The sequence below is a fragment of the Simochromis diagramma genome, unplaced genomic scaffold, assembly GCF_900408965.1.
Source record: "Simochromis diagramma unplaced genomic scaffold, fSimDia1.1 OVJJ01000317.1, whole genome shotgun sequence".
NCBI classification, from domain to species: domain Eukaryota; kingdom Metazoa; phylum Chordata; class Actinopteri; order Cichliformes; family Cichlidae; genus Simochromis; species Simochromis diagramma.
In genome coordinates, this window is record NW_024386994.1 from 525,853 (window position 1) to 551,639 (window position 25,787).

The following is a 25,787-nucleotide window of genomic DNA, read 5'->3' on the forward strand; positions in this document are numbered from 1 at the left end:
AAGCTAAGACTTTCTACTACTACTACTACTACTACTACTCCTACTCCTACACCATCATTGAGTCAGTCACTTTGTGTGAATGGTGACACCTGTTGTTTAGTGTTTAGGGGGATAATGCAGCAGCATTACAAAAGCAGTGTACAAAAAAAATTCACTATGTAATACTAAATGTGATGTTCACCTAATATTTACAAAAACCTTTAAGAACAAAGGGTGAAAATAGTGTGCACTTCCTGTGTTAAATGTTTCTCAGTTTTGAGGCACATGATTGAAGTAACTACCTGTGAAGTGTAGGGTACCTAAATGGACTAAATGGTAAATGGCCTGTATTTGTATAGCGCTTTACTAAGGACCCCAAAATGCTTTACACTACATTCAGTCATCCACCCATTCACACAGTCACACACTGGTGATGGCAGGCTACATTGTAGCCACAGCTGCCCTGGGGCGCACTGACAGAGGTGAGGCTGCCGGACACTGGCGCCACAGGGCCCTCTGACCACCACCAGTAGGCAATGGGTGAAGTGTCTTGCCCAAGGACACAACGACCAAGACTGTCCGAGCCGGGGCTTGAACCAGCAACCTTCTGATTACAAGACGAACACCCAACTCTTGAGCCACAATTGCCCTAACATGAATTTAAAAATAAATAAATAAATAAAAACACTGCAAGACTGTTTAAATCCTCCAATATACTATATCTAGAAAAAAGCTAGCTTAACATAAAGGTCAAGTGTAAACTAGTAAGTTATCAAGTGGAATAAAGCTGAAATAGATCAGATATGCTTGTCTTTTAAGATTCAGGTGAGTGAATGACCTGATATTGGATCAGGAGCCAGTGCTGGATGGAGTGCAGACGAAAGTAGTAAAGTACACAACAAAGCAGTCACAGAAATTGTGTTTTTCCCCAGTCACAAAGAAAGAAGTACTGTTAAGGGGGGGGAAAAGTGGTAACAAACACATGAGGAAACATACTTATGTGAAAATAAATGGAAGAGAGTTTTAGGTATCATGTGACGGTGACTGAAACAGAAACAGAAACATGCACATGGAGGAAGATAAGAAGATGAGCTAAGCTTGTAGTGTGGAAGAAGAAAATTCTGCTACTGTAAGTGACTGAGGAAAGTTAGAGAGGAGAGTACTACACAGAAGGTTATCTAGCAGTGCCATTTGTGTGTACTTCTGTCTGCTTTGCCTGTAGTTGCTGTCCATATCCTCTTTCATCTGCCTGTCTTTCACTTACTCTGTGCTTGACTGTTCTTTAACTGCACCATACTGAAGATCACTGATCTCCCGAACTGGCTAATTTAGCTTCAATCTTCTGGTTCATTGTTTTGGTTTCTTGACTCACAGATTTATATTCAGTCATATTAATCCACCCACCTTTGATTCCAGCAGCTATTTAAAGTATTTAGCTGTCAGTCAGATATTTCTCCTAGGAGTCTTCCCAAACATGCTTCCAATGAAATCCTGAGGTTGTTCACTGAACTTAGAATAGTAAAGTCTCTGTTAACCAGGTTTTTCTGGTCAACCATAGTGGTTTAATTGCTTAATAAAGAAATAACAGTCATGTGCTGCTGCATGGCTTATTAAACATGATGTGTACTCAAGCAGCTGCAGGTCAAAGAAAAAGGTTAGAGATGTGCTGCCTGAAAATCAATGGATACTGCAGAGAGGGGGAGGAAGAGCAGATTTTGAAGAGGAGTAGGCATCTGTTCAACCTGGCATCTGTTCAGCAGCAGGGCAGGTACACGCACCAACATGAAACTAAAGAAGAAAGGATGTGTGAGTGGCAGTGCTGGGGTGCTGATGAGAAGGTGTAATAGTTGGTGCAGTATTAAAGTGCCCGAGGTAGAAAAATATGTAAAGTTAATGAGGTTATTTAAAAAAAGAAAGAAAAAAAAAATAAAAAAATAAAAAATGATGAGACATGGCTCCAATCCTGGATTCTCTTCATGGCTCCCTGTTAAATCCAAGGGAGTTTTTATATCCTGTTGTCACCATGCGCTTTCTCAAAGGAAATGATGTGAATGTTGGGATTTTCTCCCTATTATTGTAAACTTACTGCGAAATTATTCTTTACCTTACAATAAAAAGTACCTTGGGGTGAATGTTGTGTGTTGGCACTATATAAATAAAATTTATTTGAACTTAAAGCTGAAGTGAATTGAAGTGATCATCTGGGAGGTGAGGCCAAAGAGCTATTGTGCCATTGTGACAATGAAACAAAATCCAGTAAAACGGTAACCCAACTATTCCAAGTCTCGATGCATCCTCAACCATCCAGATAAGGAAATCCTAGAAAGTTTATTCTGTTCATCTGGGAGAAATATTTCACTCATCCAAGCGATGTTCAGATAATTACAATCAACCTTTTGTGGCACACTACTCCACATAACTGTTACCTCACAGGTAGTGCTACAAGTTAATCAACACTTAAGCTGACGAAGCATGAGCAGAAAGGATGAAACATTACTTTACCAACTCTTCCTCCTGTGGTTCTGTCACTATTATAAATGCAACACATTTGTTTTCTTGTTTTGCAACACAAAAAGCTTCTGCTTTACAAAAACAAAAAAACTACACCCTGATGTTTATTGCCCTTGTTTTGGATACTGAAAGCTTGATGCATACAGCTTGATTTCAAACTGCTCATATGCAAAGATGATCAAAGATCTCTTGCCCAGTTTCCCTCTGCTTACCACTGATCAAATAACAGAGCTTTATCGGACTGTGCCACGCCTCCTGATGTTTCATACTGTTTCATGTGGAAAGATATAGTAAAATCCAATTCATTTGTCATGCTGGTACAGGAACAAAGCTGTAAATAACACTTGTAAAACGTGCTATATTTCTTAGAGACTCAGCACTGGGAATAAAGGCAATCTGTCATCTGTTATACCCGTTAGCTGCAATAGCAATTGGATCCCATGATAACCTACAGCCAAGGCAACCTGCTTTGTCACTATGGCTTTCAGTAAAGTTCTCCAATTTCCTGGTAGTGACGTAAGAGCTCTCTGGGTGCCTGGCTGGCACAGTCTTTCCGATTTAAAGCTATAGACGTGAGGAAGCTGCTCTGTGATGATGACCTCAGGATATTTTCTTTAATGATTCGCATTTGGTCAGTCAGTAATAGGTGTTCAAAGTCAAATGAAATTCTGCTTGAGAAGAGGTTAATTTCACTCCTGGTTGTAAAACCGTCCTCCTACAGTGCCAAAGAGCATAGCCTCTGCATCAAATCCTCAGAAAAACACCACAGGGCTTTCTAATAATGCAAGCTGGGAGCTGAGAGGCGACAGCAGTCTGCTTATCCTTATCGCCAAACTCAGCTTTTCACCAAATGCTGCTTAAGGCATCAACAAGCATACAACAGAGTAAAATACTAATAGATTCTCTATCATTTGTTATGTAGGAAGGTAGGGGTGTGTGTCAATTTACAGGTTATCTAATCAGAAACGTAGTAAATTCTGCTGAAGGTCTCTTCCTGGTAAAATTCTTTCCCAATGTTGCCTTTTCACAGAGGATTTAACAGCTATTGGGGTTGTCTCTCCAATAGTGTATGTCTGAAGGTTCTCACTCATCCAGGTCATCATAATCTAAGGAGGTTGGAAATAAAGGAGTCTGGACTTCTGCAAGTTTCCTGGAAGACGTTTCACCCCTCATCTGAGAAGCTTTTTCAGTTCTAAGAGCAACCGTGGGGCTACCGTGGTTCAGGGGGTTGCCGGTTCGATCCCCAGCTCTTTGTCCTGGTCGTTGTTTCCTTGGGCAAGACACTTTAACCTACCACCTACTGGTGTTGGCCAGAGGGGCTGATGGCGCGATATGGCAGCCTCGCTTCTGTCAGTCTGCCCCAGGGCAGCTGTGGCTACAACCGTAGCTTGCCTCCACCAGTGTGTGAATGCGAGAGTGAATGAATAGTAGAATTGTAAAGTGCTTTGGGTGCCTAGAAAAGCGCTATATAAATGCAATCCATTATTATTATTATTATTATTATTATTATTATTATTATTATTATTATTAACTGGCGGAGAGTCCCAGATTTTAAGCCCTATGGGAGTGCCCCCCTAGAGTGTCATGTGAAAAATGGTGTAGGTCACAATCCACTAATGTTTCATGTGAACTCATTGTGAAACCTAGCCCAACCTTATGTGATTTCAAATGGTCACATAGCCCAAAATCTGAGTGAGTGTTAAGGCCTCTGGGAAGGGATCTCAAAACTGGATTATAGATGGCAGACAGTTGGTGTCGTAAGCCCCCACCCTCTGTTCAAAGATGGTTGTTCACAGTGGACATAGATGGCTTCTTTCACTCCATTTTAAACCATCTGTCTTCTGTGTCAAAAATGTGAACATTGGTATCCTCAAAACAGTGAATGTCCTTTAGATGCAGATGGACAGCCGAGTCTTGTCCCGTGGAGGTGGCTCTTCTATGTTGTGCCATGCACTTATGAAGTGGCTGTTTGGTCTTGGGGACACCCCCATAGGGCTTAAAATCTGGGACTCTCCACCAATTACTCTTAGAACTGATGAAGTTTCTCAGATGATAGGTGAACGTCTTCAAGGAAACTTAAAGTCCAGATGCTTTTCTTTCCAAGCTCCTTAGACTGTACGTTCTGTACTTAACACTTAAAAAGGTACTTTTTGACAATGTTTGCTATGGACTCCTATTATGTTGTGACCAACGTCTGGTATATGAGAACACCATAATGTAAATAGTAGACACACAAGCAACATGAAATTCTGCCTGTTACGTTTGGTTGCGTAACAAAAACAAACTTGACCTAACAAAAAAAAAAAACAAAAACAAACATTTTACTCCTTTTTCTTAATCCTTTTTCATCTTCTGGCAGTAGAAGTTTGTCAATAGGATGATTCTGTGCGAGTACCAGATTGAGTTTAATTAACCAACAGATTAAAAGGTTTGTGGTGGTGAAAAAAAAAAAAAATCAAGGTTAAATCAGGAACAATCAAGAACCACAATGTCACTTTGTTTTTAATGCCAACCATCATGTCATTATCCCATTTGCTTATTTATATCATCTATGACACGTGACCTTACTCATGTTGGAGTAATTAAATGTTTCTGAATTGCTTTCAAACAAGGATTCCAACTGCATGTAGTGTCTTTGGCACAGGACAGCTGACACATTAATAACAGTTCTCACAGGGGAGCTGAGGAGGAGTCTGTAATGATCTGGCAGAAAGTGAACAATATCTAGACAAAAACATAGAACTGAATACTGGCATCAAACACTGCAATGAGACGTCTTAGATGAGCTGTTTCTTTTTAACTGCATCAGTGGTGACAGCAGGAGGAAATCCCTTGGATGTCCCTACAATTAAAAAACACAATGCTACTTCCACACTGCTACACATACTTTGGTAATACTTGGTAAAGGGCTACAGGTCAGGTTCCATGCAGTGGAGATGCTCTGTCCCCTAGCTGGCCAACCAACCATCAACACATCTAAAAACCAGACATTATCTTTTTAGAGACATTCCAGCAATCATCACCCTGCTCCCCAACACAAAGCACAAAGCTACGGCTATTATGGAATAGCCTGAAAGAGGCTATTACGGGATACCCGAGACGTCCTTTTCCTGTGCTGCTTCTCTTTCAACCTCTGACTACCAGTGTCCTCTGATTCTGCCAGACAAGGCGAGAGACAGTGGGTCATCACGCTCACAGTGCAACTGCTCACTCACCATGAACGCTGCGGTTCTGTACAGACAGCCAGTCCTCCGGTGGGGGTTCGTCTTGAAAACCCTAGCCTAGCATCATTGCTGCTCCACAGGGCTCACTCCTGGCAACAGGAAACCCAGGAGGTGAAAAAGAAGGGCTGCTGACAGAGCAACACACCCCGCATTACAAGATGATGCAGCACCATGATACCCCGTTTCCTCCCCCCACTCTCTCAGTGTCCCTCACTTGGAGCGGTGACGCTACACTGATCCACTCTAGTCTGTCAGTGCCGCTGCTGCGTGTGTGTCAGCAAATCAGCACCACCGTGTCGCTGTGCTCGAAGGAGCTCTGCACTCTGCTGTGCTCTGGCAGGCGCTCTAATCAAACCCCGAGTAATAGATTAGTTCACAGCCACTCTGGCCTCCACTCTCTTAATCCAGTCAGGACAGAATGAGCAGCTGCGACTTAAGAACTGATAGATCTTTTAAAGGCAGCATAACAACACATGAAGAGGTCTAAAATTGAATGAAAGCTGTGATTCCATTTTTAAACATTCAGTTGCCTTTCAAAGACGCAAGTATCCAGAAAGCTTTTGTTACTAAGACTGAAACACAAAGTTCAACTAATGAAGGCTTCAGGTGCTGTGGCAACATTGTATCTGTACTCTGGACAGATGGAGGGATGGAAAACTTGCCGGGGGGGGGGGGGTTCTGAAAATGTTATTCTATTCATTTCTATGTTGACACTGGTTAGATCCATTAGCAGCATCTAACCAGTTGTTAGAGGAAGCTAACATATCAGAGGAAACCAAAGGCTAGGCAGTTAAGAGGATTTTAGGCTGATACGACCAATTCTTTTTTTTTTTTTTTTTTTTTTTTTAATATAAATAAAGTCAAATTATTGCAACCATGCTACTAAGTTTAGACAACATATGTTTGGCTATCAGCTTCTATGTGAACATTTGTTGAGAATCTTTTATTTTTTTATGGTGACAAGAGGTAACTTGATTCCAATTATTATATTGTTCCCACACGTGAGCGAGGTGCTGGACACACGCGGGGGACTGGCTATAAATAACTGCATTATACAGTAAAAACAAATCACATTGAGACTAGATTAAATAAATAAGTGAGTAATCTAATCTTCTTTCCTTCATTGAATTTATCTTTGTCTCTTTTTATGCATTATTAATGTGAAATCAGACTCGAAGTCACAACAAGGCCTTTAAACACAGTGGAGCACAGTGATGTTTTACTCTCAGCAATGCAGAATTGGTGTACATGACGGAATAATGATTCACAGCTTTGGGAAAAACTGTTAGTGGAAACAGCACAGTGAGTCTCATAATAGCTCAACAATAACAGAGTCAAATAGGAGTCCACACAGAGTCCAGTAACCTCTCCTTGAAACAGCAGCAGCACTGGCTTAACAAAGCCTTGAAATGCGAGCCTTGTTAACTGATTCCTCAGGTCCAATATTGAGTTACAGCCACAGACAGACTTGTGTGTGTACATGAGCACTTGTATATCAACATGCAATTTAAAACCATTACAAATACACAGTCAACAGTGCATTTACGATTTAAAGCCAACTTGTTAAAAGGTTACACATTAACAGAACCTTTAACTGGGCTTCCCATGCACAAAGATCACTGTAAGAGTGCTTTTTCCTTTGTATCAGAAACGGGGCAAATGGAAACACAATAACAGGTTTCTGATGGCTCTAATTACATCTTAGCATCTGGTTCTTTAGTTTATTTTATCAGCACAGAGCGACCCTCTGCTTTTATTGAGCCTTGGGCACTTTTCTGTGGAAGTGGGAAAAAAATAATAAGTATTCAGGCACCAGCTGGCTATCTGGCAGTGTTGTCAAAGACCTTGACATTTTGAATACTGCATAACAAACACGTTATGCTTGCTCTCCACTAAACCCAGTCACATAGAGAGAAACAGAAAAATAAGTATATATAATATTTTAGCAGGTTCTACTTATATACATGCAACTGTTTCTTCTATTTTGGCCATTTTACATCAAAAGACAAAAAATATTTTAGGCAGCCATAAAAAGAATTGATGATTCATTATAACCGAAAAGCTGGAGCTCAAAGCAAATGGGTGTCCATAAAGGAAGCAACTACCAGCAGCCACAGAAAGTCAATGAGATCGAGCAACTTCAAGAAAAAATGGAAAAAATAACCACTGACCATATGAAGTTAAAATATACAGATCGTTTCCATCTTTGAGGTGAGCAACTGCAGCTAGGAATGTCTGATGGCAACCAAACATCGTTGTCTGTCAGGGATAATACGTGTAGCATACTTACATCCCCAAAGGAGTATATTATCAACTACTTGAGCTGTCTTCCTGAAGTCCACTGTATTGTAATAACATGCTCCTGCTATAGTGACCATGCAAATAAAATTCTCCTTGTCATGTAAAACCCAAACCATGACCGTGCATGCTCCCTGCTTTGAATAAACGAATAAATAGCTCAAGTCAAACATTTGCTGGGCCATCTACTATACTTCTAAGAGCTGCTGAAGCCAAACAGAGGGGCCACTTCAATTTCTGCAAGTGGTATTTTTAAATATAGCAGCTGAACCTGCATGTCATTTTTCAGCTCAGTACTCCTATTGTTCGAGAATACAGCAGATTGTATGCATGATCTGAGTATTTTGAACTTGCTTATGATGAGAGCCATTATGAACCAACTACTGACGAAGGCTTCTTTATCAGTCTTAAGTAGTTATGATGTTACTGTACTTTACCTCATGGTACAACATTAAGGCTCTGCTTAAAACTGAATCCAAGCTATCTTCAAGGTTCAAGGTTCTTTATTTGTCACATGCATAGTTATACAAGTATAACACACAGTGAAATGTAGCCTGACACGCTCCTCGACATGTGGAAAAATTGGGGGGGGGGGGGGGGGTGTAGAGGAAGAACATATACATACATATATATATACACACACACACATATATACACACACACACATATATACACACACACACACATATATATATATATACACACACACACACACACACATATACACACATATATACACACACACACACACACACACACACACACATATATATACACACACACATATATATATATACATATATATATATATATATACATACATACATACGTGTGTGTGTGTGTGGTGTTTGTGTGTGTGTGTGTGTGTGTGTGTGTGGTGTGTGTGTGTGTGTGTGTGTGTGTGTATACACACACACACACACATATATATATATAGACCGGCATCAAAATTGATGCGCAACACTACATCATGCCACATGAGATTAAGCCTAGCTAGTACATTGAAAGAAGCCTGGTTCAGGAATCTTTTCTAGAATGTCGTCAGGATGCCTCCTTGTTTTGGAGTTTTAGGCATGTCCTACCAGGGAGGTGAAGAAATGAATTGGAGAATGGAAAGTATGGTGGGGAAATAGAGATCTGCACATCACTGCTTGGACTGCTGTTCGTCTGACGCAGACGCAACTACTGCCCACGTCTCCATCCTTTCTGGTAATTCAATAGGTATGCTCGTGCCACAAGCCACACACAAAATAAAGCCCCTTAAGTTCTGTTGAACCCCTGGTCTGATTACAGATTCTACCTTTTGTATTTTCTTAGGGTCTTTGAGGGGACTTTCCCGAAGTGGGACTTTCCCAAACAGCTTCCACCCAGGATCCTTCTGCTCCACAGGCTGATTTTCCTTCACTCTCCTGGCAAACAGGCTCCTGAGAGAGGAGAATGACACAGAATTAGAATGGACGATAATTAGCTCATTATAACAGCAACAAAAAGGAAGGCGTTAACAACCTGCCTCCTGACTAAAGCAATCAGTGAGGTGAAACACTGTAGTGTGTGTGTCTCTACTACTGGAGGGGACAGCTGATGTAAAGCCACATATTGTATATTTGACTTAAAGAACAAGGGGTTATAGGTCGCAAGCCATTTAACCTCCTACCTTATATGAGCGATATTCAATTAAAATTTAAGGTCTAGTTAGAGAAAATTTCCTCAAACCAAGGTCCAAAATATCAAAGTTCCAAATGCATTATAATTTAATGCAATATATAATAAAGTAGCCCAATTTTTGAATCAGTAGTAGTTTGAAGTTGTATAAGAACATTAAATCTACATTTATGGTAATTTCATTTTAATGGAGAAAGACAGAATTCAACCAAAAATCCAGAAAGAAAATATTACATGAAAGTAATAAATAACAAATAGATTTGCATGTCTCTGAGTAAAATAAAAATTTGATTCCCCCACAGATTGGCTATGTCCCATGGGATTATAGCCAATCAATTACAGATACTACTGATCTTAACTAGTTGTGTATAAAGTACACCTTTTCACAGAATCAATTTGCTTTTATTCCAACCTATCCACAACCACAGGTAAGACCAAAGATCGATCAAAGAACTTGACAAGACTGCAGATCTGCACAACGCTGGGCTACACATGGATGAGTTACAAGAACATCAGCAAGAAGCTTGGTGAGAATATGACAACTGTCCGTGCAATTATTCAGAAGAAACTGTCACCCTTGAAGGAGTTCTTCCCTCACAGGGTGAGGATGATCACAAAAAAAAAAAAAAAAAAAAAAAAAAAAAAAAAAAAAAGTGGATCAGCCTAGAGCTACACTTGTTAATGACGTAAAGGCAAATAGGACCACAGTCACCAAGAACACCACTTTTAACACACTACACATTGAGACCTCGCAGCGTTCCAAGTTCCCCCCTTGGTTATGCGGCCGATCTTACAAACTCAGAAGGAGAACATTTCCCCCACTGTACATCGACTATTGTAGACAAAGGAAAAGGCTGACCATACTAAAATAACAATAAGATAAATGTGAGAAATGTGGCACTAACGTAAAATAGAAATGGTGCATCATAGGTCTGGGTTCAGATCCAGATTGTAGTCTGCCTATTCACGACTTAGGCACAATATGGAAGAAAGCATTGGGAAATGGTTGAATTTGGGTGTTTTTTGTCCCACTGCCACAGGTGTATAAAACTCAAGCACTTGTAAAAGAATGGGTCATCTAAAGAGCTTACTGAATTTGAGTATGGTAGTAAAATAGATGCCACTGTTGCAACAAGTCAGATTGTGAAATTTCGTAGCGGCAAGTGGTATTATTGCGAAACTAAAGTGTTTAAAAACCACATCAACATCATGTAAAGTTACAGAGCAGGCTTGCCATGTGCTGAGACACACAGTGCCTAACTGCAGAGTTCCAAATTTCCCCTCATTATTGCCGCTTTGACTGAAGAATACTACCTTCATCCAATGAATTTTGTGAATTCCCATTTGAAATGAATTGTATCCAGTCTCCTCTGCACTGCATTGAAAGTGCAGTGGTTTCAGCCCACCTGGGGTTTAAATACTACCTGCTAAACCGTTGAAAAGCTTTCCTTTGTTCCACAACATTCACTAAGCCATTTAGCCAGCTATTCGGTTTTATTTTTTTATTCATTTATCACTGCGTTGATGTCACTGAGCTGTTAGAGGTGGCTTTAATTAAAAGCCCGAATAGAGGCAAGCTGTGAAAAGACACATTTAAATTGGTCAAATAAAAAGCTTCTTCTAACCAAGCAGGGCAAGAACAGGCACAATAGAAGGCTGTAACATCAAAGAGCCCACACACTGCTGTTTGTTTAAGGCTGAATTTCATCAAGGGGTCTTCTATAATGATTTTCACACGTCAGCTAAATATTACATTTTCAAGCTTTGGCTCTCAGCAAGTTGTACAGACATGTGGAAAGAGCCGGGAAGGGTCAAATAGGTCTAAATGCACAAGTTGTCTCAGTTGAATCAGTGATCCCTGACCTCTTAAGTGCTGCACAGCTTGACCTGTGCCCCGTGGGTTGGTCTCGAGAGTAGTGATGACAGGAAACATGCTGCCAAACACAGGACAGACTCATTCAATGACTGTCACCACATGTGCTACAGGCTTCTGTTTTTGCTTTGGAAATTGCTTCATTCAAGATGTTCTATGCTCAGTAAAACCTTACAGTTCCTGTCGTCTGGACAACAAAATGACATTGGCTCTTATCTTGCTTAATAACAGTAGTTATAAAGTTATTATAAAGTGCAATTAATACTAATCAAGAAGAAGCTGCATCATATCAAAAACAAGCAATGCTTTGCTACTAGTAATCACTTATGTTCAATTACTAAACAAATCTTGCAGCTGCTCTAAAATTAGTTTGTAATTTTCCTTTTTTATGATTTGGTAATATTTCAGTTTTCTAGTTACAGTAAAACAGCCCAAGTTGCAAATATGACCTATATTCCACAAGAAAAAAAACTAACATGCACAGAGACCAAACTACTATAATAAAGCTCACCACCTCTGAGCAGCTAACTCAGCTGAACTTCCCTTGTTCTATGCAAGTCGGATCTCTTCAGGAGCTTTTAATTATCTTAAGAAGCCAATTAAAAAGCTCTATTTTAAATTCAGAAAAGAAATCCATGAGCTATGAGCCCTAAAATGCTGAGGCCTGAACAACTTATTCAGCAATATTAGCTGAGAATTAATAGGGAAGAAGTATTATTTATGTATAACCTGCAGGTTTTCCAATATTCAGAAAGCAATGTGTTTTATGAGTTACAGAGCAGTCTGAGGAGCAAATATCAGGGGGGAAAAAAAAAAAAAACATTATTTCTTGTAGACCATTAATACTGTTAGGAATCAGAAGGTGACGCAAGACAGAAAGATGACAATACCATCACACTGCAACTCTGGACAACATTTCAAACAGCCAAGCTTTACAGCCAACCAGCTGTATGTGTGTACTTATGAAACATAACAAAGATATTAACAACAATTTTGCTAATGATTTACCATGGTGACATTTCAGTTTCCAGTGACAACCTGAAAACAAAATAACTTGATCTTAACAAGTAAATCCATGTATGTTCACAGTCAGGCTGAAGCTGGGCGAGTCGCCATTCTATTTACCCTCTAATGCCAACACCTCATTCCTGCCTTGTTGTAGCTGCACGTTTCACATCAACCCTGCATATTTTCCGCTCTGCTTGCTGATAACTACAGTACACAAAGATAAAAGTAATGGAATGTTACTCCCAAGGTGAAAAAAAGAAAGCCGTTAAAAGCCAACACTTTTAATATTTTACAAACTGTAAATGCACATTGACATTTAAGCTGAACTTCTATTTTCACAACTGCACAGACAAACCAGTGAACAAAAAAAAAAAAAAAAAAACCCAACAACCAACATTTTCCATACTATCGCTATTTTCTTACAATTTTGACAAAGTAGTGCTTGAACGCATAAGACATCGGTAAATTGTACAGCACCATTTCACACTCAAATATAGAGGAAATGGTCAATTTAAGGTTGTAATATCTACTGACATCAAAGCCATCTAACTCCACCCACAGCAAACAGAGGAAGGAAACGTTAGCCTTCAGATTACAAAGAAACAAAAGATGGAGAGGATAACTGAGGAACGCATGGGGTGACGGAGGAAAGAGTCATTTAACCACAAAGACCAGGGGAACGACAAGGACTATTTAACAGATTTCTTTTGAAGCTTGGAAAACTCAAAACAATTCAAGGAAAACTGCTTCACAGACTTTGCACAGGCTGTACTGAATGCTACAGTTAAGAATCCCATTATTATCATTGCTCACTCCCTGTCATAGATTTACTTTTAGAAAGACGAGTACTGGCAAACATGGCAAAGTTTCATATATTGAATCCAGCTTTACTACTTTTTTCTACTTTTGGTTCTGAATGATGTTAATCTGAACATGTCGTTAGAATCTGATCTCTCTGGTTATGAGAACCTACCTCCTGTTTAATTCTTCTGGCTTAAAATGAATAAGGATTATTTATAAGTGTTAATCATACAAAACTACTAAAAGTTCTAGAATTTAACACTTCTCTTTGGTGAGGAGGACAGACGAGCTGACCCATGCAACAGGGCTCTCCAACACCATTATAGGCAATCCATCCCTCCATCGCAATTCCAAAGACTTAGAGAAGTAATACCAAGAAGCAGGGTGTGGAACAATATCTTAAAACACTGCACAGCCGTGAAAAACACAAATTCACAGCTTAAAAAACCCAATTACACCCTTATGGCTTCCAAAGAAATTAACAACAATAACAATCTTGGCAAAATTGGACATTCTAGCAAATTCACCACAAAAATGAGAATGCTTAGAGAACCTGCTAAATGCAACAAACCCCAAGAACTGCATCTCAGACTCAACATTTAACATGCTGACATTTGTAAACGTTCATGAGAGCACATTCAGAAAAAGACTTTTAAAGTATGGCTTGTTTGGAAGGGTTGTCAGCAGGAAGCCTATTCTCTGTAGAAAGAAAATGGCTGCATGACACAGGTTTTTAAAGTTGCATCTGAATAAAAAAAAAAAAAAAAAAAAAAAAAAAAAAAAAAAAAAAAAAAAAAAAAAAACAACACACAACAACTTTGGAACGATGTCCTTTGGAAATAAAGACAAATCCAAAGTAGAGATGTTTTACCATAATGCAGGGTTGTAGTTGAAAAACAAACAAACAAACAACATGAGCACAAGCAGTGGTTTTGTAACAATTTATTCTAGTTAGATGTGAGGCCATCAGTGGATGAGCCCTGCGAAAGCTGATGAAGACCCGGAGGGAACATCACGAGTGTAGATCGAGTGTAGATTAGATGATTCACGAAAACACGGCTAAACTCAAACTTCTCAAACCACAATGTTACAGTGACTTGTTTTTCAAGCAAATAAAGATGACAAGTGTAAAAAAGTAGAGGAATTTCATCGTTTGTGAAAGTTATTGAACTGATTCCTGGTCCACGGTTATCAGTTTGGTAATGTGGATAGCAAACTGATAGCTTGCTATCCATACTAGCTTTGGCTGGCCTAAAATCAAAATGAAAGCATCTCTTGACCCTTTGCAATTTACTTGAATACCAAATCTGAGTGTGGATGATGCAATCATGCCGCAGAGACCATATTCCCATTTTAACAGTAACAGCTGCACATTAAAGAACCTTTAAGAAATCTTGGTAAACATGCCCACCATCACAGGGATTACTAGAATATATTATCTCAACCTAAAAAATAAACCCACTAATAAATCTTAAAATGTGGTTCAAAGCTTGGGAAAACATTATTTGGTCAATAATCAACTTTTGGGCTCAACCAACTAATTATTTAAACAAGAATCTGTACATCTGTAACACAAAAGCAATACTGAAAATATGTGATATGCCAGAAAAAGTAAACTGTCAGCAGGGAGTAGTGAACACGAGTAACCCCAGAAAGCCTCTATAAAAGAACGCAACACAGATCAAAGTGCAGAGGCCAACACGGTGCCACCTTTAAGAAGCAAACTTTGACTTCAACTCCTGGATTACTCAACACCTCGTGTGGATGCCATGTGTTTTGTTTTTGCTTGTTTTTGGCTTTCGTGTCCGCAGGAACATGATTTGCATTCAGTCAGGGCCAAAGTTGCTTCAACGTGACATCTGAATTGGTGCAGCTATGGTCGAGTACTCAAACGGAACAGCTAGGAAGAACCAAAGAACTGACTGTCAGAAATGCTTATTTATATATGGTCAGTGTGAGCTAAGACATAGCACTAGATTATTTTTTCCCCAAAGGATTTTAAGATTTTTAGCATTTCACAAATCTGGTTTTCAGCCTTGATGTCTGCAAATAAGGTGATAAAGCATGGTTTATCAGCATGGTTACAGGCCTGAATTTACAATAAAGAGACATGACTCAAAAAAATTAACACAAGCCATCTCAAGTAGAAAAGCAGACTCAAGTCATAGAAAACATAAAATAACCAGGACAAAGACCTGCTCAAAGCTGCCAAGCAGGAAAAAAAAAAAAAAAATCCAACAGGAAACAGTAGCCATGACATGTCAATCAAGACAAACGTATGCCACCAAATACTGTTCATTGTCCTACCTGTCAGTGTACAGCATGAGCGATGGAGTTGCCATCCTGCTCTGTTTATGCAATTACACAACAGAGAAACAAGAGCCTGGAGTCTAAGCTTCAAAAGACGATAAGAGGAACAGAAAAATAGCAAAAACCCTGTGGTTAAACTCATAGATCAGCAAGTCCCACTGCATTTACGGCTTTTACTACAGAGTGTAAAAAAAGCCCTACACAGCCACTTTGTTCAGGCAGAGTGGAAAGGAGGGAGCTGCTCTCTCCTCTGTGTCCCCACCTCCTCAGTCACAAGGCTGACTTCTAAACAAATGGGATGTAAGGAACAGGAGGAATGAGTGTGAGAAGCAGGAATCTGAAGGGCAATCAGTAAATGAGTAACTTTTACTTGTGACGAATGAATAAAAACAGGGATGACGAGTTGAGTTTGAGGGAGTGCCAATTTAACACTTGATGTTACCTCATTAACTGACTAATTCAATCAGTAAACATTCTGAGTGTGTTTGGAACTTGGATTCAATTTGAGGAAAACCAGAGCAGGCAGTGGATCATTTCATTCCCGTCATCCTACCCATCTAATAACTACAACCAAAACAAAATGTAAACTCGTGGTTTTGACTCAAATGCATCTTTCCTGAAATGTATATCAGGAAAGATGCATTCAGCAGAGAGGAATAGTACATTTCTTGCAAGTCAAACAGAATACGGAAATTCCAGGTTTGGCTTCAGTTCCTAAAAGAAATAAAGCGTCTGAAAATTAAAATAGAGTCTCTGCTCCACTGATCAGAGAATCTCTTCTTACATTTAAGTAAAACCTCCAGGCACCGATGACAAGAGGATTTAAACCAGGGTCATCTCAAATCATCACATTTTTGGCAGCTTTCATTTGCCAAGTGAACTCCTACACAAATACAGAAACAAGAAAAGGGCTACTTTCAGCTGCTCTATTACAACAGCGGGCAGTTCCACATGTTTGATTTGGCAGAGTCTTGCACCAGATGCCAAATATGAAATGATTCACACACTAAATCAATGAAATGTTACATTTCGGTAGCAGAGTAGATCTGGGTTAGAGGAAGAAAGAATGAGACCATGCGATCTGACACACGTGGCAATGGCACCAGCAGCCTCAAGCTGAAAGCGGTCTCAGTTGAGATTACACTTTTTCAAAACTCAATGCACACAACAATCTCTGCAGCATCTGTAGTGCTAAATGCAAAGCTATCCATGACAACACACTTGATCTGAAATAAGAGCCTGGTCAAATACAAAAAGAAATCTTGGTAGACTAAAAGTGTTCCTCAGAACGTGTGCAAAAACCTGAAAGTCAAATGAAAGTAACTTTAGCATGTCTGTTGCCAGCTTATAAGAAGTTGAACCCGAGTATGATGATGAAACTTGTAGTGAGACATCAAAAACCTCATTAGCATTTTCTTCAGGCAATTAAGTAGTTGGATATGTTCTTGTTGGCTGGCGTTTTTTTAACTTCGTTACTTACTACGAGGACTACGGTCACCATCCTGCTGCCTTTTCTGTGCACTTAACCCTCTAACTTCATCTTAAATAGTCTTAGTAAACTGCTGTTCCCCTAAGGTGCTCTATCTGTAACATGCACGAGGAGGAGGAAGAGGAAGGAACACCACACCTTTAGCTGCACACATTCAGAAATGGGAAGTAGCCCATTAGATGCAATGTCATGACAGTATCGTCTTCACAAACAGAGAAGCAGTGCACACTCTCTCAGGACATGTTATGCTGTTAAGGACTTTCCCTGCCAGAAAACAGAAAATTCCTCAGGATCTGAGATACTGGGTAGGGATGCACATATCTGATAGTCGTATATAAGGGGACAGAGTGCTTTGAATCAGCACAAATATGCTCCGCTGCAGGCCTCTAAAAATTCCAACTGCACATTTGGGTCACGCTGTGCATTTGTTGAATATTGAAGCAAACGGCCCCCTCACCCCCCTAAAGAAAGAAAAAAAGAAAACCCCAAAGATCCAAAAACACAGTATGAAGAGTACAAACAGGAGTCGCTAACATTAGCACAAACAACAGTGGTCAACAGACCAGTTGTATGTAACACATCTTTTTGACACTGGCCCCATCTGAAAGCAGCAACGTGCAACCACCACTGAAACTTCATAACTTCTACATGAAACAGCACAGAGGAAGCTGACGGCAAAGGGTCAGTCGTTTGAAGGCATTTCACAGTCTCTTTGCAGTAATTCATGTAATTAATAGCAAACTATAGTCAAGTGAGTTAACATGAGCCAGAAGCTCCAAAAACAGCACTTTCCTTGTTGGCTGCTCTCGCCCCTTTTCTCTTTATGTTCGTTTTAGCACTTGTGAAGCTTTTACTGCACCTACAGTAGAATATGGAGTTTCTTGTTAGACATACTCTGCACATGTGGCTCTAAGAGCAATGCTTAGTGCTGAGAAACTACTGTGAACATAAATTAGAGCAGCAAATTCTCACTGAGCTTAAATTAAATCGGTTTTGTTCACCATGGTTTTGTTATTGTTTTACCAACAAATACAACTTCAGCACATACATGAATGAACTTTAGATTTATGTTATAAGGATGGGATCAGTAATAATTGGTCTAACTGGTCCATTTGTACTATTGAAACACGATGTGCTGGGAGCTGGTGTCAAAAGGTGTGAATAACAAGCAAACCAGGCTTTACCAGGGGTGTTCATATACTAGTTAAACACAAGAGACAACATGCAAGTGGTAGCTAGGTCGCTGCTGTGCTTTAAAGCTGCTATCCGACTCATGCTTGGCCATGATTTGGATAAGCAGAGGTCAGGGTCATGACCTTTTATGTTCTGGGTGAGCTGCAATTTCCAAGAGTGGTGGAATGGGTCAGAGGGATATTTTGCTTAATGCACGTTTGTGAAGCAATCTTAAGCATACAAATTCTGCAAGTCAAAGAGGAAGTTGACAGTCTAGTATTATCTCACTGAGGCTGGCTACAATGCTGCTTTTTGTTTTTCTTCTTCTATTTCTGCCCTATTATGGCCTCATAACATTTGTGATAGATCAATATTTCTGCCCACATATTTCATTATACTCCAGCATGGTGCAAAGATCTTGAAGAAAGTTTACAGCCCTTAATTTGTAGTTTACATCCAAAGAGACAGGCTCTTTAGATTTTTTTTTTTTTTTTTTTTTTTTTTAAGTGTTCTTGGACATCAGGCTGTCTGGAGGTCTTTTAAAGTTTTTCCTTTGGACAACTGCTGCTTTTTCATAAAACAAAAGGCAGCCAATATCCAAAGAAAAGCTCTACAAATGTCCCTCCTAAATCCTGCAACTACTCTAAAAGATTCTAAATTACAAGTAGTGGTGTGTGGATCACACCATATATCGATCGTGGCTCAAGAGTTGGCAGTTCGTCTTGTAACCAGAAGGTTGCCGGTTCGAGCCCGGCTCGGACAGTCTCGTTTGTTGTGTCCTTGGGCAAGACACTTCACCTACTGCCTACTGATGATGGCCAGAGGGGCCGATGGCACGATATGGCAGCCTGTGGCTACAGCTGTAGCTGCCTCCACCAGTGTGTGAATGTGAGAGTGAATGAATAGTGGAATAGTGGAGGATTGCAAGCGGAGTCATGTACCCGCTAAGATGAGGTTTGTGGCACATGTGGCAAGACCACAAACAAAAATAAATCATAGCACAGAATATGATGACTTGATGATGAGGATGAGAGGGACAGGTGATGCTAGGGCGAGACAGAGTCCTTTGGTGCTACAGGCACCATCTTGGTACAGAGACAGAAAATGTGGGGATGTGTACCACTGCTGCCGATTTTTGAAAAGTGACTTATGTCTTGGCTTAGTTTTTGTTTTGATGTTTAAACAAGTTGAATTCCCCGCACCCTTAAAACTATGGAATCACATTTGTTCTTGTTTGTTGTTAATTTACATTAATAAATATGGTAATGAAATAAATACATGCCTGAATGAGTAATTAACTTTGGATGTTTACCCTGAGATTACCTCACATGAATTCAATTGACCTAGATTTGGTCAAGGTTGTAGAGTACATCGTTGAAAGTGGATTATACAGGTTAGGTATCATCAAAATATATTATCTATATGCAAAAAACAGCTATTGTAGGCTTTGAAAAAAATTAAAACGCATCCAATAAAAACACAGCTCAAAAATATTTCTTATATAAGACAAATAGATAATAACGTGAGTCTAAAAATTTTCTCAGTTGTATTATTATTTTAAATCATTTGTTTCAAATGATTGTTAATTGAATATTCCAAAATGTAGGTACTGACTTTACAGGGTTTTTTATTTCTTATATGATAATTGTTCATAATTAAACAACAAGAACAGATAGTCTGTGGGGGTGTGGTGGGGGGTTACAAATACAGAGTACAGAACCATGGACTCACCTTGCAAATAAACTTGCTAGTGGTCCCAATTTTCTCTGCCTCCCATCCTCTTCTTTCTGCATGACTTCTGCCGCCCATAAGTCTCTGGAGGTTCCCGCTGAAGACGACAACACCACTTCTGAAAAGTGGTTAGTGCTGCTGTCGGCTGTCTCCAAAGTGACAATCGCACTGGAGTCAGATGTAACTGTGAAATCCAGGATGTCTTCGTTGGAGACCGACAGTTCTGTGCTCATGCTTGACACGCTGCACACAGAGATGTCATCACTACGGTTTAATGCTCCGCCCCCAACACCAGCTCCCATGGTGGAGGATAATCTGAGGGTGGGGCTAAAGAGGCGGATGTTGTCATAGCCACTGCGGGGAAAGGTGGAGGATTTTCGTACAGTGGTGCCATCAGAGGGATCATTGTCCAGAGGTAATGTGGCGGGGGTGTCGTGACTTGATTCCAGCATAAGGCCTCCGTCGCTTTGCCTTTGGTGACTGTGAAGGAAGGGCTCCGGAGGATTGATCTCCAGAGTGGGGATACCAGAGTCCTGGGAAGTCAGGCTGTGGTTGTCTGGCTCCAGGTCTGGGTAACTTTTCTGTGGGCTGCTATAACAGACAGTAGTGGGCGAGCAGGATGGCTTGTAGATGGGCAGGACGGCGTTGCTGTGTGTGGCCGCTCTGGCCTCATGGCAGTGATTGCTGATGTGATCATTTAGGTGAGAGGCCGTCGGGTCTTTGACCACAGAGCCATTCTCCACTATGGTTCCTCCAGGCATAACTGTAAGAAACAGAAATTTCAGTTTAACAACATAAATATATTTATTCACCTCCTGATAACTAGTTTGAGCCAATTTGCTGTAGTCTTTCATAAAAAGTTCGTTAAAAAAAAAAAAAAGTGACAATTCCATTGTTACATTGTTGAAACAAAGAAGCACAGAGAGTGCAAACTTCTGGCAAGGCAGCTCATTCTCTGGTCTCTTTCTTTGTTTTTTAATACACTAAGGTTAAAAATAATTAGTTCTGTTAAAATTAAAGCGTTAACGCAAAGTAATCCGCCATCACGGTCAACACGATTAAAATTTTTAACGCTATTAATGCATCTGGAGTGCAGAATGATTCAAAATTTCCGAAATGTTTCTGTCAATGCATTTTGGGCAGTTTGTCCAAGTAGAGTTACCTTCACACATGTGCAAATGTGCAGTTGATCTGGTAGTGACGGGCAGCTGAACCAAACAACTCAATATAGAAGATGATAAACACACGTTTGAGTATGTTTGAATATTTAAAAAATAATAATAAGACAGAACAGTCAACCGACATAGTATTATGCACATTGTGCAAGAATGAATTCTCTTTTGACCGAAGCACTTCCATCTTAAAATATCACATCGACGTGAAGCATACATTAGTCGTGGATGCTGCTAGGACTAACGCGTCACCAAGCTTGCAACAAACCACTCACAGAGCATTGGCAGATTGCAACAAACTGCAGACCTATTAATATCTTTGGGAACATGCGCTTTACATAGCTTTGGTTCCTCGTTTCAAGGACTTGAAGCCTCCCCAAAAGTGACAGAGAGAGAGCGGATAAATGTTTACAGAGTTTTTTGTTAACATGAATGTTCAAGGTCTTGATGCATTCTCAATCATCCAGGAAAATAAATCTCCAAATTCTGTTCATCCAGATTCTGTTCATCTGGACGTAGCGTTTTGTGGGAGAAAACGCTACGTCCAGATGAACAGAATCAACTTTTGGAGATGAACGTTCAAGATAAATAAACATGTTAAGTACGCATATTTTCCCTTTTTTCTTGAATCTGTTTCCTCGTGCAAAATTAAATGTGATTAATATAGAATAAAAATAAATGGTATTTAATTGTGATTAATCAAAATTAATCCAGAGTAACCCTGTGATGAATCTGATTAAACATTACCTATTAATTTTCAATTCAATTCAATTTTATTTATATAGCACCAAATAACCTCTAGGTACTTGCACAGTAGATCGTACAATAACAAATACAGAAAAAAACAAAACAAACAATCATATGACCCCCTATGAGCAAGTACTTTGGCGACAGTAGGAAGGAAAAACTCCCTTTTAACAGGAAGAAACTTCCAGCAGAACCAGGCTCAAGGGGTGAGAGAAGGAAAACAGGATAAAGACATGCCTATTAGTATGTAGGCTTTTTTAAAAAGTTGTATTTCACTGGTGAGAACCAGTTTAAGCATACACTCTTTGTGTTTACTCTCCATTTACTTCATTATATTGCATAAATGTCAGTTACAAGCTTAAATATAAAGTTGAAAAAAATGTAATTGCAACCAGGCTGTTGATCAAGTAATTGCAATTAATCGCGAACAATTACAGAAAATTGTGCAATTAATTAGTTATTTTTTTACTCTATTGACAGCACTAAAAATAATGTAATATGGAGTCAAATTGATAGAAAAGCAGTGCATTATAAAAGTGAGATCAGAGGTGAAATGTGACATGGCATTTGGATGCAAACTATAATGTGACATTTAGTATCCCCATATACCAGTTTCAAATGTTGCCAATATGAACAGAAGGCAGTAAAATTTTAAACAGTTAAAGATAAGACAGTTTATGAAAGTCTGACCTTATTTGACCTTGAAGAGGTCAGAGATCCAAATGTGATTGCAAAGGTGGGAAGCGGCCTTTCTCCAAACAGCTTGTGTGGAACATGGCTTTAACTTTCTGCAGTGAAATCACCGTCCTGCAGCATCTACATACCTATTTGTGGAGGAATTTCTTAATTTCTCTTTCAGCTTGTTGAGGTTCTGGTTGCGCTCTGAATACAAGTTCATGCACATTTTTCCTTAATGTGAATTTCTCTATATGCAGACACCAACAGATTTTTGGTTTCCAAAGATTTGTCACAGCTAATCACCATCTTATCAAACGCATTGCACACAAATACCAATTTAACCCCATTCAATGGCAAACTGATAGGAAACTCATCGCTCATCATCATATTTTCATTTTATTGGTGCCTTGATGCAATAAAATCCATTTAATAACAGCAACTGACTGCGCTGTCTTCAAAGCAACTAGGAAAATAAATCTCAAGTTCACTGCACACAGTTGGAATACCTTTGGTTATGTCGTGGTCCCACACCAAAGTTTTCCCTAGTATGACTGCACCATAACTGAAATGTTTTAATTTGCATTTTGTTTAAAGAGGCTATATAGGGGTCATTTGACAGCTCAGTGTTGTTATTCGTGGGCTTTAGTCAAAAAGATCCCACTTCTCTCCTTCACAAACAGAAAGTTTGAACAGTATGTGAGTGAAGCTTCTGTGCTTACAGAACCTTCAGCTCAAATAACCACATCTATGATATCTCCTCTCAATGACATCAAGGCCCAAGAGTAAGAAGAAAAAGAACAACCTAGAAGTGTCTAGATCAGTCTGAGCTTTTGGCCCACAGGACTTACTTGTACACGCGTATACTTGCACTTTGTCTACGTTTAATACGGGCATCCAACCTTTCAATAAACACCTGCTCAATCAAATAACCACAGCTTTATTAGAATTAATGGGCTAGGCAGAAAAACTGCAGAAAAGTTATTTTTGACTGTACATCCCATTGATATTGGTAGCTTTAATACAATAGGATTAAAGGTTTCCTCTAATTGACATTGGATACACGAGCATGTGAGCCTAACTAGGTGAAAACTAATCCTAAAGTAACCCGACTGTAACTGGAGTCTGCAGTGTAATGTGAACATGTTTTCTGCTGGGCTCCATCATGCTCCAACCCCAGCTTAGAAGCTAGTGTGTCTAAGCTGTAAGCTGCATTAGCAGTGACAGGAGAGAATTTCAGGAATCCTTTCATTAAACCAATTCTGATGGGGGGGGGGTTATCTCCTGCACTCTGGCAACAAGGGAAACTCTCATAAACTTCAGGGCACACATGGTGGGTTTAGTGTTCCTACTACATAACTCAAATTTAATCACACAGAAATAAACGACAGGCATGTTAAGACAGTAAACAGGTTACGATTAAACCAACTACGCCCTAATCAGTAAAAATAAATACCCTTTCAAAGTCAAAACCCTAAAAGAGTTGAGTGCTCTCCAACGCACTGACACACGAAGCCAGATTTTTACCCAAGCTCTAAACCCTGACCTGCAGGTCGTCATGTGAGCCAGGCAGACTTTGTCCCAAAACACAGCAACAGGTTGTGCCACTGTGGAAATCAAAATACAAGTAGAGGAGAGGTCACCAACAAATGTCAAAATTAATGATGATGACTTTACGGTCATTATTATTAATACTGCTATGTATTCTGAAAATATTAAAAGGTCTTAACAGCTAAGCACTGAAATGTAAAAGCTGTGAAGCATGCGGCCGCACCAGAGTTTTTTTTGTTCTTTTAAAAGTAATGAAACAGAAACAACAAGACTGCCTTCATTGTCTGCCCAACTTATCGCCTATTTGAATACACACACAGACAAATCTGGTTCTTCAAGTCATGATATGATGACTCTATGGACACCATAAGGAAATGCAATATTACGCCACTATATCCCTGACTAACAGCAGAAATTGTGAAAAGTGGGCCAACACTTTCACAAGCAATGGAGCCAGTTTTCAGTTTACCTGTATTTGTTTAAAAGCACATCACGTGTTATGGCATAACCCAATTCCAAATATCTGTGTCAGGTATATGGAGGATTCCAGTTTTCGGGAGTGGTTACAAATATTTATTCCATGCTAATATCACTTCCTACAAAATTGAATGAAAGTTCAAGTTTTATTTATTCTGAAATGATGTGCAGAACTGAAGACTAGCCATAGCAATTTGCAAACTCACTCAGTGACGCTTGATATTTGAGATATGTGACGAAATAAAAAGTGCAAGTGCTGTTTAATGTGTAATTAATCTATGCCGAATTCATGCCCGTATCTACAAAACACGAATTATTCAACTGGTCATAGTTAAACATCTGTGTAAATTCGCGATATTACATAGTTTTGATTTTTAAAAGTTTTTCTAATGTAGTTTGGTGTGACATACGTCACCAGGGAGGGCAGCACACTCAGTGTCAGGGTCACGGTGAACATGTCATGTTGTCTAACCGCGATAAATACACAGAACTGAGACCGTGCTCGACAGTAACGTACCACAGTGGTTCTCTCTCCGGTCCTGTGTGTCGTGGGCCGTGTTGGCCATGCTGCCGGTTAAAGCTACAGGTGGGTGACAGGTAGGCGCTGGCCGGAGTGGTCCATGATGATGCTGTGACTAGTGCTGCACCACCATCAACTCCCAGCCTCCTCAGCGGAGCTTCGCCCAAACGAACAGCACTGAAGTCAGCTCATTTGTTGTCGAATAAATTCCCCGGAATTCAGTCGGAATGCGGCCAGTGAACACACAAACGCCGTGTTGAACCGCACTTGCTCGCCAAGTGCACTTGCCGCTGACGCCAACTCACTAATTTCACGAGCGCTTCCTCAAATGGAACCAACACTTTTTAAAATGAGAGAGACATGTTGGTTTAGCCTTCCCGGCATCACAGCAGGACAGGAAGTGCTTCTCCGCTCTTTTGTGAATCATAGAAGCAAGCGCATTTCTCAAGTTTCTCCGGAATCGTTAAGATTTCATACCTGTGTCGATGCTTCTGCCGCCATTTTAAAACAAACTTGTACGGAGAGTGCGGTCTAATCGAGTAAAGAGTGCTCCCTGTCGATGGTTCACCTGTCTGGACCTGAAGGC

General features: G+C 39.8%; 1 protein-coding gene across 4 annotated transcripts in view; it reads right to left on the reverse strand.

Annotated features, from left to right (window-relative positions):
• tbc1d14 (TBC1 domain family, member 14) overlaps nt 1-25,787 on the reverse strand; it is a 41,924-nt gene extending 16,137 nt beyond the window's left edge. Inside the window, exons 1-3 of one of the 4 annotated variants that reach the window (XM_040040823.1) lie at nt 25,679-25,787; nt 20,060-20,822; nt 9,313-9,436 (exon numbers count right to left, since the gene is read on the reverse strand). In XM_040040823.1, coding sequence (XP_039896757.1) covers nt 9,313-9,436; nt 20,060-20,820 — 885 coding nt within the window. In that variant the 5' untranslated portion in view covers nt 20,821-20,822; nt 25,679-25,787. Of the gene's footprint in view, nt 1-5,705; nt 6,526-9,312; nt 9,437-15,663; nt 18,200-20,059; nt 20,823-25,198 lie in introns of those variants that run through there. The other 3 variants (XM_040040822.1, XM_040040824.1, XM_040040825.1) reach the window with 3 other exon arrangements.